Source organism: Muntiacus reevesi, chromosome 5, assembly GCF_963930625.1.
Source record: "Muntiacus reevesi chromosome 5, mMunRee1.1, whole genome shotgun sequence".
NCBI classification, from domain to species: domain Eukaryota; kingdom Metazoa; phylum Chordata; class Mammalia; order Artiodactyla; family Cervidae; genus Muntiacus; species Muntiacus reevesi.
This window is the reverse complement of record NC_089253.1, coordinates 30764372-30779527: the sequence shown is the minus strand read 5'-3', so window position 1 is coordinate 30779527 and position 15156 is coordinate 30764372. Positions and strand designations below refer to the sequence as shown.

The 15156-nt window shown below is 46.2% G+C and overlaps 1 protein-coding gene across 2 annotated transcripts in view; it reads left to right on the top strand.

The window, feature by feature from the left end:
* Nucleotides 1-14389, top strand: part of ETS1 (ETS proto-oncogene 1, transcription factor) — a 140803-nt gene extending 126414 nt beyond the window's left edge. For both annotated transcript variants that reach the window (XM_065937391.1, XM_065937392.1), the window contains 2 exons: nucleotides 8744-8862; nucleotides 10553-14389. In XM_065937391.1, the coding sequence (XP_065793463.1) occupies nucleotides 8744-8862; nucleotides 10553-10768 (335 nt within the window). In that variant the 3' untranslated portion in view covers nucleotides 10769-14389. The remainder of the gene's footprint in view (nucleotides 1-8743; nucleotides 8863-10552) is intronic.
* Nucleotides 14390-15156: the final 767 nt, after the last annotated feature.

Sequence of the window (15156 nt, the reverse complement as noted above, 5' to 3'; positions counted from 1 at the left end):
CAATGTTGTATTGGCTTCTGCCATATAGCAATGTGAATCAGCCGTGATTATACATACATCCTTTGGATATTTATATTAGCTTGCTAAAGCATCTTTTATTTCTGAACACAGTTTGCACGGTTACTGTTCAGTCGCCCACTCAGGTCTGACTCTTTGCAGCCCCGTGGACTGCAGCAGGACTGGCTTCCCTGTCCTTCACCATTTCCTGGAGTTTGCTTAAGCTCATGTCCATTGAGTTGGTGATGCCATCCAACCATCTCATCCTCTGTCACCCCCTTCTCTTCCTGCCCTCAGTCTTTCCCAGCATCAGGGTCTTTTCCAGTGAGTCTGTTCTTCTCATCAGGTGGCCAAAGTATTGGCGCTTCAGCATCAGTTTGCACTCTATACCCTCAAATCCAGACTTCACTCATTGTTGGTGACTTCTTAAAACAATCAGTTACCTAGAAGACATTGGGAGGAAAAGCTCTGAAGAAACCCACTTCCTGGCTTGCGCTTTGCCAGCTCGCTGTCCAGGAGTGTGTCTGAGTGGCAGGGTGAATGTGATTAGACAGAATTCTTGAGTTTGGAGAGAAGGTGCCTGCCTTTGAGGACAGGCTGCCCCTTTAAGAGAGGAACCGTCTCTTCTCCCTGCAGCCACCCCCACACGTGTGTCCTTGAACATTTGCAGGTGTGAGGAGCGCAAGCAGAAACAAGGGCCTTTCCTTTAGACACTCAAGTGTGTAACTGTCTTTAGTACAAGGCCCAGGCAGACCCAGGTGAATCTCCGTTAAGTCTGCCCCAAGCAGGGGAGTCTGGCTGAGCTAAGGCCAGCCAACTAGGCTCCCTGCCAGGACGGTCTTGGACATTGATCTCTGGACAAGACTTTATGCTCTTCCTTCGATTAATACTGATGGGATCTGTCTCTTGGGCCAAGCTACAGACTTTTGTGGGGAATGCTGGACTCAGTGTAGCTCAGCCCGACATAATTATTAGGTGGAGTGGGCTTGCTGTGGAGTATAAGTGATTAGGGAAAAAAAAAGTACATTGGGGGAAAGAGGATCTAAGTCTGTCTGTGGCCAAGATTTCCCCAAACCGTAAATGTCGGCTGTACTTTCACTTGCAAAGCAGTTTGCATCTGCTCTTTCTGTGCCTGCCTACTTTGAATTAGAGCAGGAACTTCAGAGTTATCCCTCACTTGAAAAAACTTTAACTGTCTTCTCAGCTACAGTGTTTAAAACATTTTACGTTTATATATGTTAATCATTTTGCTTTCCCTTCTAACTTTCTCCTCTTTCAAAGCTGCTGTATAAAAGGCCAATTGAATTCTTGGAAGAATAATTGAATTTTATTTAGTGCTTTTGCTATTTTGTTTTTCTATTCCATCCTGTTTTTCTTTTGAAAAGTCTGCTTTTAAAAATATTTTTTTCTGTTGTCGAATTCTTCTGTTTAATTCTACTGTTATGTTTTATATTCCCAAACTGTTCTACACTGTGGTCAGCTCTTTATATATATGTCTATAAAGCAGGAAGGAGCTATGATAACTATTTGCATTTTAGAGATGGATAAACTAAAGCCTAGAGGTTAAATGAGCTGTATGAGATTGCTCAATGAATCAGGGAAGAAGTGGGGTCAAGGCTCTAGACACTGGACTCCTTATGTTGGGCATTTCCTACCATCATGTATATATTTTCACTTTTTAGGATACTATCTGCTGTCATCTCAGTCAGTATGCCCAATGTCCGACATATGTCTTTGTCTCAGTTTTTTGAAACGCTTCCTCCTTTCTTTTGGTCTGCTGTTTCAGAGACGTGGACTTGACATTAAAGGCTGGTTTTGTCTTTTTAATTGTTTCCATTGCTAGATACTGGCTGTTCCAGCATCCATAAATGCAAGGGCATGAACCTGTTGTCTTTCATGATATTCACGAGAGATGGTTTTCAAGCACGTGTTAGAATATTGTTTGTGGTTATGAGTTGAGTTATAGGAACTTAGATCCTGGATTGCTGTCCTTGAGTTACTAGTCACTGATAGAGAACAAGTGTATAGAACATAATGGTTTAGAGTGATTTGTTGAACCAAGGCATCTCAGGCAGTTACAGAATGGATTGTGTGTAGATTGTGGTGGGGATGAGGTGAGATTGGGTTGAGTTGGGAGAAAAGGAGGGACATAACTCAGAAGAAATGGGGAAAGGCTCTTACAGGCATAAAACCAAGCCAAAGTACCATGCAGTCTCTGCTCTTCCTTCTTTTGAAAATCTTCCTGGTGCCCTGGGTACCGACGCCTTCATCCTTAGGCAGAGGACAGTGCAACTTCATGTTGAGTTTGGCCTAGAGGTCAAGACACTGTCAGGATGTTTTCTGTTCAGTTTCTCATTAAATGTCACGTCATAAGAACTGAAAGGAAAAAGAGGGACTTTGGGATCATTTGTGAATGATAGTTTAGAATGGGGTTGACAAGAAGTGGGTGACATTTAGATTCTGGGGTCACCCGCCCACCCCTAGAGGTGGGCACTCCTGCAGTTGTTGCTGTTCATTCAGTCGTGTCCAGTTCTCTGCGACCTCATGGTCTACAGCACGCCAGGCTCCCCTGTCCTTTACTATCTCCTGGAGTTTGCTCAAACTCATGTCCATTGAGTCAGTGATGCCATCCTGCAGTAGTTTGTAAGAAAGATAAACTTGTGAACAGATGGGTCATTTCTGGATTCGAGTGTTCTGTTTTTGCCACCATCGTTTGGCTGTGGGCAGAGACACCTGGGTGAGAGGGAGGGGCCGTACGGTCCCGTTCTCTGTTTTAGGACCACCTGTCAGATGTGTGCTAGCGGGGCCAAGTGAAGCCTGCTGCAAGGGTGACCAACCATGAGAGTTTCATAGGTTAAAATAAATGCGGTGTCCTGCCCACACTGAGGTGTTTGATTTGACTTGGAGAGTCGAGCTACAGAGATTAGATTCTCAAAGTAGCAGATGAATCCCCAAAGGACCAGAGGTGTGGTCGTTTTTATTTTGGGGTGCATGTTGATGAAATGTAGCCTGGGAGTCCCCCATATTGTTTGGCCCCAAATATAGTTTAATAGAGAGAAGCAGTTTGGGTCACCTTTTCAAAACCCTGATACCTTTCCGCGCAGGAGGATTGTTTGAGTAAGGCAGTTCAGTAAATGTTTACAGAGCTCACCTGTCCAAGACCGGGTCCCAGGCCGGGCACTGACTGTGCCTGTAACGGTCAATCAGATGCAACCCAGGCTCCCAGGGAGCTGACAGCTGGATCACTGAACAGCAAGCAGGTTTTTTGATAGCTGGTATTTGTTGGTGAGGCACCATCCCAGGCTTTGGGTTACAGCAGTAGAAACACATGGGCCCAGCCCCTGGAGCATGTGTTCTAGTGATGAGAGAGATGCAGGGAGAGCCAGCCGTCGGGGCTGGCCCTGCTGACGGCAGAGCATGATGGGAGGCTGCCCGAGACGAGATGCCAGCTGCTCGGGGCCTGACTCTTGCATGGTAGCCTTGCGCTGGGCACAGGTGACGGAGCGAGAACGTGCAGCTGAGCTGGAAAAGCTGAAGTCCCGCTCTGACCGCGGTTCACGAGCAGTGAGATCATCGCCATGGCTGGCAACCCCCACACCTAGAAAATGAGAAGAAAGATACCCACAGGTGGCCACATGGAGCAGGATTATGACCCAGAGCACCTTCATCGGGAACACCTTGCTAACATCCTAGCCTGTGCCTTTCCTTGTACCCAAGTAGCTCACATCTTAACCTCAGAGTAACAAATGGAAAAAAAAAGCAGGACTTTTAAATAACCACCCCTCATCTAGATAGATGGGGACCTTCTAGTCCCTAGACAAAGAGGAGGGGTGTAATCAACTCAATGAGTAGAAATTCACTTCAAGTGTTGCCTTAAAAAAAAGAGAGAGATTATAGCCTTGACTTTGACATGCTTTAAGGGTCCCCTGGAGGGAGGCATCCTCCTGCGACTCGCTTTGCCATCCTGGGGTCCCTCCAGGTACCCACCTGATGTCATCTGTCCGGAGGCCGTGTCCCCGTTTTCAGATTGGGGCTGTCAGTGTTGTACTGAGAATTTTCCTCTTCCCCAGAAGCCGAGAAGAACAAAGCAGTCAGAGGAAATTCCCCATGCAGCCGTGGATGGGGGAGTCCCCCCCCACCTCCCCGCCCCGCCTGCGAGAGAGGCTCCCTTCGAACAGGGACCCTCTGTTGTTATCGTTCAGAGCTTCGACTTGAGAAGCATAGTTTCCCGATGATGCCACTGGATTCCTGACGTGTGACACCCCGGGGCGGCCTGCTGAAGGCCGCCGTTGACTGCCCCGGGCCCCTGGACAGGGACGGCATTGTGAGTCACACTCGGTGTGTGAGCTCCCCTGCCCATGACTGGCACTATTATTAGTACCATTCTCCGCTCCTGGGACAAAGGTCACTGGGATCAGAGTCCGGTTGGGTGGGTGGAGGGGGCTGGGCCCAGGGCCGAGAGGAGGTGTGAGTGGAATGGAGGCGAGGAGAAGGCTTTTCCCCATGAAGATGCGTCGGGGGGAAGGAGGCAGGGATGGAGCCCGGGCCCCGCAGATTTGGGCAGACCGACGCCAAGCGATGCAGAAACAGCCCCTGCGAGAGCTCAGATTGAGCGGGCCAACCTCAGCCAGCATGTGGGCAAGTCTGGGGCTTGAGAACTTCCCTTGGGCCTGGACTTGGGTGCTGCCGTCAGGTCAGAGTCACCAGTGACCCCAGAGTCAGCTCTGGGAGTGGGCCACCCTGAGAGGTCCTGATCTTCCCTCCCAGACCCAAGGGGAGGATGGATACATTGTCATGGAAACAGGCTCCAGCGTGGGACTCTCCACTGGTCCAGCCTGGGAACCAGCCACCCCGATGCCCATATTCCGGACTGTCTGGTGGGGAAAACAAGCCCATGTCTGTCCTATCTCTGATGCCCGCACAACCTAAAAGAGGGTTGGGGTGTCACATGAAATGTACAAGAGAAGAATTTCTGGGAGGCATCATGGATCCCTTTTATTCAGGGTCACAATACGGGCTTTCTGAAAGGTTAGCAGCAGCTTCCAGAATGCCGCGGTGGGAGCACCGTGCATGCCATTGGCAGGGGTAGGCTGGCGGGATCTCTCCTCAAGAGTAAGGGAAGGAAACTCGTGCTGACATCACTGCTGCTATGACTTTGCTCTTGTGCAGCCCTGCAGACCCGTCCCTCCCTGCCTCCCCATCCTGCGCCCTGTCGTTTCTCTTGGCATCTGGTTTTCCTATTTACCCTCCCTCTTCCCTTCAGTAAATAGGAAAAAAAAAAGGCGCCACACCTAGGACTTGGTCTCCCAGTTCCCGAATTTCAGTTTTGTGTTCCTTATGAACAAAAGACAACTCACATGGAGGGGAAAAAAACACCCACGTGCAAGGACTCACCCCACCCCGGCCACATCCAGAGACCCCAGGGATCAGATGTATTCGGACAACGGGGCGCGGCTCTGAAGTAGCAGCAGGAGCAGCGGGAGTAGTTCTGTCTGACATCCCTTCCTTGTGAGCTGGTCCCTGTGATGCTAATCCAAGCCCTGTCCCCACTCCACGGCTGCACATCTGAAGGGTGGGGGCCAGAGGTGGCTCTTGGATCCCCCTCCCCGGGAATCCAGATGTGCGTGCTTCTCCCTGCCACTGACCACAACTTCCCGGGGAAAAGAATTCCCATAATTCTTCCTTTTTACTCAACCTGGTATAATTAGACCCCTTATCCCTAAAGGGATTTTAAGACAAGTGGTATGAAAGAGGGCTTCCCCCATAGACTCAGCAGTGAAAAATCTGCCTGCCAATGCAGGAGATGCAGGAGACTCAGGTTCGAGCCCTGGGCTGGGAAGAGTCCCTGGAGAAGGAAATGGCAGCCCACTCCAGTATTCTCATCTGAAAAATCCCATGGACAGGGGAGCCTTCATGGGGTCTCAAAGAGGTGGACATGACTGAGCACGCGCACGCACACACATGCACACACAGACACACACAATATGAGAGAGGTTTGAAGACAACTAGTGGGGGTGAGAAGTAGTGAAATTACATGCCTGATGGTGACCATGAGGGGTTCAGATGGAGCTGGAAGTGTCCCCTGTGTAGGGGACACCAAGGTCCCCAGTGGTCAGACTGACAGGGGAGCCACTGGCCATCCAGTGTCCTGGACTGCTTGCTGTGAGCCCTGGGGAGGAGATGTTTTTCACATGCAAGGTCCTTTTACCCCCTGGACCATTGCAGCCAGCGGGCAGGTTAGATGCCAGCTCTGGGTTGGACTTCCCTGGGGGCTTTGGAGTGTTGAGATGGAGATTTACGGGATCAGGCTGCCTGGGTTCTAGTCATACCACTTCTGACCTGCACAACCTTGGACAAGACACACAGTGGGTCAGTTTTCTCTGCGGTACGGTGGGAGAAACAAATGTGATAACAGTAGTATCTGCTCATGGAGTTATTGTGACGGATAAATATTGGGTTGGTCAAAAAGATCATTCGGATTTTTCCATATGACGTTATGGAAAAACCCGAATGAACATTTTGGCGAACCCAATAAGATGCTCTAAAACATGACATATTACTGTGGTACATAGTAGGTGTACAATAAATCCTAGCTCTTGTTCCTGTTTTCCATTACCAGGTGTCTGAAAGCAGACCTCTCTCCACCATGTCTGTGGTCTGTGGTCTTGACCCAAGAGAGGACCATGAATTCCCTGGCTTATTTTCATAATTTTGGGGTAGTTGATTTTTCCTTTCATGTCTCATTTCAGTGATTCAGTGGATATCTATTCTACACTTCTTCAGGATACCTATTATGCCACAAGGGCTATTGTAACTAATTCTATAGCAATTCTTAATAGAAATCTGTTTTCCTCCTGCCCATCCGGATGGCTTCTCAATGGATTCCTCATAGGAAGTCACGACAGGACATTCTTCCTGGCAGAGGGTTGTAGCCGGTGACTACTTGGCTGCCAAGGAAACTACAAATGTGTCTGAGCTGTCTAGAAAATGTGTTTTTTTTTTTTCATTGGGGTAGAAACAGAGAAGGGGGTAAGGCTTTACCAGTGTCATTCCTGGGACTGTTTATTCAAATGTTAATATACTTTGCAGGCATTGGCTGAATTATTTAATTCTAGAATATGTGTAAGGTATTTCTTGCAAGATGGTTTTAAAGTACGCAGGGTTCATTCATGGAAGGGTGAGCTCCTTGCTGAGCTTGGGCTGGGTTGAGGAGGGACCGCAGGGATGCTGTTGTTATAGCCATGGCTTCCTTGGGGTGTCCCACCAGTGATGATACGCACCAGCCGCTGTTTGTTCATAGGTGTCCATCATGATTACCCTGGGACCTGGAGTCAAGGTCCAGGGATTGGCCCACTGTTTTCTAACTGTGCCTAGACCAACGTCACATCATTTTTTTCTGAGCACCTTACTCTGCACTGATAGAATGGAGGCAGTCAGCCCAGTCTCCCATGCCTATAAGGAGACTGGGGAGTTGGTTTTAGGAATAAGCAAAATGGTGAATGTGAAAATGTCTTGTAGGTGTTTCCGAGATATGACAAGAGATCGCCCTGCTAGATCATGAAGGGCATTTCTTCGTTAGATCGAGAGGCAACGCAAGCTTGTTTCCTACTGCATCTCACTTTACTTAGGATCAGACACATTTGAAACTCAGGTTAAGGATTAGAGCCTAACAAACTCAAGTTTTCTTATGTGAGTCAGAGAATGCCAGGCTTTGTCTACACGGACTGGGTCTCTCCAACTGCACTATGTCCAGATTGCTTCTGAGATGGTGTTAATGAGGCCTATACGTCTACACAGTGTAGATGTGTAACAAGCAGTGTGGACTGTTGAGCCCGTATCTTTCTCTGTAGCTACACCCATAAATCAGATAGGAATCTCTAGCATCATTTTCATTTCTGAATAGAAAACTATCCTAGAAGGAAATCTATGTAGCATAAACTCTTTTAGTGTAAGATAAACTGGCAATCAGAGTATGTCAGGCCTTCCAGAACTAATGTTGGCAGTGTTGATGACTAAGACGAGAATTGTGTGTGTGTGTGTGTGTGTGTGTGTGTGTGAGAGAGAGAGAGAGAGAGAGAGAGAGAGAGAGAATTAGAGTCTACTGAACCATGGTGAATCTCTGAGACAGTGCTAACCTGACCTTTGAGGATTTCATAGCTGGCAAGTTAATTTCCTTCCTTTCTTAGTTTGGATGCTTGCCTGTAGGCATCTTGGGGATTGTGGTAGAGAGGAATATTATGACCAAGAGAAATCTAATTTCTCTTCCCTTGTTAGATCACCCTGATTCTTCTCGAAAACCAGGGACCAAAGGGTCCTTACTGTAGGCTTTGCTTTGGGGCTTTGCCTTCTGCTTGGAGCTGGCAAATACATTCCTCGGTTCATACCTGGAGTACTTTATAAGGCAAAAATAATGACTTTGTTTTTGAAGGCCAAACAGACCATGTTGCCTTAGAATATCTCAAAGGAGAGATCCAGGATTTTCTTTCTAGAGTTTGCTTAGCCATAAAAAATGGACTGACTTTTAAATCGATCTAAATAAGGCAATTGATACTCCATCCTAAAGGCGGTTTTGGTGGGAATTCTTCACCTTTTCGATCTGTTCCACAAGCTCCTGCAACTCCTGTGCTCTGGGTTGCCCTCGTTTTCCCCTGGCTGATGGGCTGGGAGGGGGGCGCCCTGTAATGGGATTCGCTGCTGAGCGTGTGGCGCGTCTGGTGTAGTGATTCACCATGGCTTGTGTCCCCAGGCAGCGGACCGATCCAGCTGTGGCAGTTTCTTCTGGAATTACTCACGGATAAGTCCTGTCAATCTTTCATCAGCTGGACAGGAGATGGCTGGGAATTCAAGCTTTCTGACCCAGATGAGGTAAGGAGGGAGTGACTTCAGAGTGTTGTGTCCAGGGAGGGTGAGAGAGAGCTCTGGGGATGGGTTGTATGGGGCTTGATGGTGTTTCCTAGGGTTCGAATCCCAGCTCTGCCACTTGCTACTTGGGGGACCTCCTCTGAGCCTTAGTTGGATCATTTGGAAAACAAAGAAAAGATCTGTGTTGCCCTTTCATTTTTTGGCTTAGCGGATAGGTTGTGCCTACAGTGCCTGTCACATGTTAGGCCTTTTGTAAACACAAGTTGGGCTTTCCTGGTGGCCCAGTGGTAAAGTACCCACCTGCCAGTGCACGATACTCGGGTTCAGTCCCTGGGCTGGGAAGATCCCCTGGAGAAGGAAATGGCAACCCACTCCAGTATTCTTGCCTAGAAAATGCTATGGACAGAAGAATCTGGTGGGCTGCAGTCCATGGGGTCACAAAAGGAGTTGAACCCGACTTAGCGACTAAACGACAAAAACACAAGTTGTCTTCTCTTACTCTGTTCCCTTCTTGGTCTCGTGGCTCTGTGAATATGGAAGGCGTCTTACAGTTTGAGAAGCCTTCAAAGTTTGGTGCGATTCACTCATTATTTCGTTTTTTTCCTTCAACAAACAGTGACGGAGGGAGGAATACACTGAGTTTGAGATGAACATATACACATTGCAGGCAGATTCTTTATCAACTGAGCTATCAGGGAGATAGCTAAGTTGGTAAAGAATCTGCCTGAAATGCAGGAGACCCTGGTTCGATCCCTGGGTCGGGAAGATCCACTGGAGAAGGGATGGGCTACCTACTCCAGTATCCTTGGGCTTCCCTTGTGGCTCAACTGGTAAAGAATCTGCCGGTAATGCCGGAGACCCTGGTTCGATCCCTGGGTTGCGAAGATCCCCTGGAGAAGGGAAAAGATACCCACTCCAGTGTGCTGGCCTGGAGAATTCCATGGATGTGTATAGTCCATGGGGTCGCAAAGAGTTGGCAACCAGCAAGGACCTACTGTATAGCACAGGGAACTCTAGTCAGTATTCTGTGATAATCTCTAAGGGAAAAAGATCTGAAGATATATGTATGTAGAGGTGAATCACCTCGCTATACTATAACCTGAAACTAACACAACATTGTAAATCAATTATACATCAATAAGAAAACAGAAACAAAAAAACAAATAGTGAGTGGTTGCTCTATGACACGCCCAAATTCGGAGGGTGCAGAGCAATATAAAAGAGAGAGACAGGCCCTCTGTTCAGGCTGAAGTGAGAAGCCCTGCGCCTCAAAAAAAAAAAAGATGCTTCCTGTTGTTGAAAGACAGGTGTGACTGTAACTCAGTCCTTCGTCCCTCACATCAGATCCCATGCTTTAAAGCAGAGACGTTCTATTAATAATATGGGGTAAGAGGAGACTCTATAGCGTCTTCTATGAAAAAAGACTCTTTTTTAAATATCAAATGCTTTAACTCCCATTCCATAGCAGTTCAGGGTCACTGTGCTTTCATCAACTTAAAGAATCCACTTCACTGCCAACCTGGGCTAGCCCTCCAAACTTGGAATTCAGAAAAGTAACTTCTTTGTCGATGAATCTCTAGCCATCTTTTGAACATCACGGGTCATCACCAATGAGTGCAGGCATGTTAACATGTATCTTTGGCTTATTCTGGAAGTCTTCACCTCCTCTTCTTTTTTAAAAATTAAATTTCAGGTGGCCAGGAGATGGGGAAAAAGGAAAAACAAGCCTAAGATGAATTATGAGAAACTGAGCCGTGGCCTTCGCTACTATTATGACAAAAACATCATCCACAAGACAGCGGGTAAACGCTACGTGTACCGTTTTGTGTGTGACCTGCAAAGCCTGCTGGGGTACACGCCGGAGGAGCTCCATGCCATGCTGGATGTCAAGCCTGACGCCGACGAGTGATGGGCGCCGAGGGCCCGGGGAAACCCTGCTGAGACATTTCAGAGAACAACCATATCGGTCGGACTCTTTAATTTTTTAATTGTTATTCTATTTTTAATTTTCCAGAACTCATTTTTTTTTACATTCAGGGGTGGGAGCTAAGTGAGCTGCAGCTATAATCCATTGTGTGCCGTTGGAGGAGAGCCAGGACTGGTGGGGTGGGTGGGACAAGAAATTCTGGAGCGGATTTTCAGGAGACAAGGGCCTTCTTAGAAGCTTGAAGAATCTGGCTTAAGGGAGGAAGAGAGTAACACGTCCAGCCATTTATATATAAAAAAAAAAATCATCCATGAAAAAAAATATGTCTTGAGTTATGGACCTATTAGCAAAAGAAATTGATGCACCAGGAGTCTTGAAACTAATGAAAGGCAATTAATTTCCTTTTGTCTTTAGGTCTGGGAGGGCAAAAAAGAGGGAGGTAGGATAAAGCCTTTTGTTTGGGGGTGCACTAAAAAATCACGGACTATTGACCTTTTTGTTCTACTTTTGAAACAAAGATGGACTTCAGTGGGGAGGGGCTGAAACTGTTTTTGTGTTAAAATTTATTCTATTAAATTTTGTGCCAGTATTTTTTTTTTTCCTTAAAAATCGTCTTAAGCTCTAAGGTGGTCTCAGTATCGCGATAATCATGCAATTTTGTTTTTATTTGCCGACTGAGGATTCTGACACAGTGAAAGGAAACTGTTTATATAGACCCCACTGGAAAGACAAAGCGCCGTCACTGAGATTTGGGGATCCCAAAGTTCATGTGACTGATGTGTGAAGGAAAAAAATGATGCTGATTTGGGTACAAGGGAACTGTGCATATGAGTTTCTCCTTTAATTTTTAAAAATTATGATCACACCTCTCTACTTATTTGTCATGAGTGTATTCTCAGAGTTTGGACTTAACATTGAGCTAAGAAGCATTAAGTCTTTGAACTGAATGTATTTTGCAGCCCTGCTTTGGATGATAGTAAATGTAGGAGCACTGTAGTAGTCTTATAAAAGAGGGAGTGAATGGAGAAGATTGGCCTGGTTCTCTACTGGTTTTTTAGACTTGTAACATACATGACTTGGAATAAAATCTGTATGCACGGGCATTACCCCTCAGGTCTTAGGAAATAAGTCCTGAATGCATGTCCTTCCCAACTAACACTCTGTACTTTGTCCTTTGTGTCTTATTTTTCCAGCATCCCACATTTATCACTTTTCCCCACTCTGTCGTTCAGTAGAAGGAAATGTACAGCTTTCTGATGGGTGAGTGGAAGAGTAGCCGCAGACAGGTCATGAGTTGGAGAGTGTCTGATAAAGCCATTTAGATGTCCTGGGTTTTAGAAGCCATGGCAACTGAGGGAGCCTAGGAATAAAATGTGGCTCGGCTGTCTTTGGGAAAAGTGCAAGGCTTTCATTTGAAGGGTTTAAGACAGCTGAGTTGGGTGTCAGGTGAGACTGGGTGGGCAGGCAAAGGTGCACAGAGCAGATGCTATAAGGGCCCTGTGCTTGGATCTGTTATCCTGGCGCAGGCTAAGGGAATGTTGGTAATCGCAAAGGAAGGAAGCTTGAAGGCATAGGAACTATAAGGAAAGGAGCTTGGGGTGTAGCAATAAGGTGGTCCATGAGATTCAAATCTACTTTTACTTCTCCCAGAGTTGAACTACAAACATCATCAACCGAGGCCATTGTAAAGGGTCATCCGAAAATGGAGTTTGGGAGAGGGGACCAACATCTGACTACTAAGGAAAAGTGCCTAATACAATTAGAATCCCCTCTTCCTCAGCTCGACAGGTGTGGGATTGAAAAGGAGGGTGACAGAGGGATGGCTTTCAGCAAGGGAGGGCAAGAAACCTTCAGGACGGGCTTCTCGGGCTTGGCCCTTGTTGGGCTCCAGCTGAGAAACTGGAAGTCTACTAACTACCTTCTAGCTTCAAGAAAGTGGATCGTTTTCTCCCAGGTCTTCTTGCAGACCCCGGATTATCAGGAACTTAACTCTGTGATTCACGCGCTTCCTCATACCGAGAAATCGGAGCATCCGCTTGGAAAGCAGAGGCAGCATTTCGCCCAGCTGTGTATTGTGATCTTCTTCCGGACGCAGGTGCCTTAATGAAGCTCTCGACATATTTTAGGAGCCGCTCAGGGAGTGTTAGGCGGAACTGTTTGGACTACATTGTTTTCTCTTAGATTATGTGATCTTTGTTAGGCACTGGCAAAGATGTGTGTGTGCGTGCCTATGTGTGTCTCTGTGTATGTTTGCAGACGTGCAGAACTGCAGCTGAGAGAATGCTGGGGCTTTCTCATGATGTCTTTCCACATTTCAGTGATGGGCGAGAGTAGAACCAAGGCCAGACTTCGGTCCTTGCTTCTTTGCCACCAGGCATATCACTTTCTCAGCTCAACAGCCCTTCCTTTTTAAATCGATGCTGAGACCCCCTCCCTGTGTATGTCTGACTCCTGCCATAATTCCCTAGCAGAGAAGACGTAAACAAGTGCCTCCTCGTGCTCCTCAGCCGCTTGTTTGCTAAGATGCACCCCCCTCCCCCATCCTGCTCTCTCTCCGTCCACCATTTTCAGTATTTGTAGATAGCATGTTAGTTCAAACAGCTTTGTCAATCTGGCCAGATGCTTTTTTTTCTTTTTTCCTCCTTCTGTCCAGAGACCATCCCAGGAAGAGTGGTGGGTGGTTTATACACTGGAAATGGAGCAGAATTGTTGGATTTCTGCTTTAAAAAAATAAAAACACATGCTAACTTCAGAGGAAGGATGGGCAGATCTGGTTTAGTTGGGTGAAACTCTGTTTTCCTGGAGATGCATCTGTTAACCCATGTTGGTTTGGGCTGTAGGGTTCAGAGTCACTTTGGTTCCCTTTCACTTTCAGGGGACGGACTTCCCTACACAGAGCCCTGGTTTTGTGGCTATGGAGATTGGAGGTAACATTCAGAGATCAGATATGCTTTTCCTCACTTTGGAGCTGAACACTCTGGGTTTTAGAGCATTAACCTGCCTAATCTTCATGGTGAAAACGACACCTTCTCTATCCTAGTCATGCTGTGCATGCTGCTTTCTCTGTTGGGGTCTATATAAATGGGTTGAACTCTTATCTACATTCCAAAGAAGTTTCGAGGAACCATAAATATATGTATACATATACATATATAAAATATATATATTAAAATGAAATTTATCTCTATCAGGAATACTGCCTCAGTTATTGAACTTTTTTTTAGAATACTTTTTTTTTTAAGCTGAGAAGTATAGGGGTGAAAAAGATGTTATATTGTGTTTGACTATTTTCCAACTTGTATTTTCATATAATTTATATTTTTTAAGAGCTGAAAATTTAAAAGCAAGATGAAAAAAAAAAGGAAAAGCAGGTGCTTTTTAAAAAATCAGAACTGAGGTAGCTTAGAGATGTAGCGATGTAAGTGTCTATGTGTTTTTTTTTAAATGCAAAAAAAAATTTCTTATGGGGGAGTTTTTTGTTCGTTTATTTTAGTAGCTGATGCTGGCACATCATTTTGCTGGAGAATTTTTTATATACTGTAGCCTGATTTCATATTGTATTTTAAACTGTGTGAGATTAAAAGCAAAGAAATTCATTCATAACGATGTGGGTTTGGCTCCATTCTTTTCTGTCTGGTTCATGTGTGAAAGCAGGACAAATTAGCCAATCAGAGACAAGCACAGGAAGGAATGCAACTTCATCTGATCTCACTAGCTCTGCACCATTTCAGATAAAGATTTCCTAATAAAGTGAGAACTAACATAGGAATATGGGGAAGTGTCATCTGACATCCCAGTTACTGAAGATGGAGTCATCCTTTGTGGAATGTCCCCGCCTCATTCATACCACATTTTGATCATGTCTGAGGACTGAGAGGCACAAGAAGAAACATTTTAATGACTCAACGGATAAGCATTTGATTTCAGCTAGGTAAAGTTCCTGATATTAACACAGGATGTTGAGCATCTTTGGTCCATGCTCGGGAACCGCAGTCTTCTCCCTCCTTCTTACACTCATTATGTCCTGTGCCGATTCAGACCCATCACATCCATCTTGGCCCCAACTCTTTCGGGGGGGCTGAAAATAGGGAATGGTCACATCCAGGCCCTCAGCAGTCATAAATACAATCGTATTTATAGGTGCTTTGGGGAGAAGGGATAGGAACACATGTTGCATGGTGCCTTTCCTCTTGTTGTTAGAACTGTAGAAGGTGGATGTTTTTAATTAACACCAGCATTCACAACATGAATCCCGACTCACAGCTGGGAAGAGAATTTTTGCTGAATTGGTCACAAAGAGAGCTCTGTTTTTGGAAAATTGGTTTCTTCCAGCCTGGAGCTTGAGGTTTCCTGAGTGCACATTAAACACT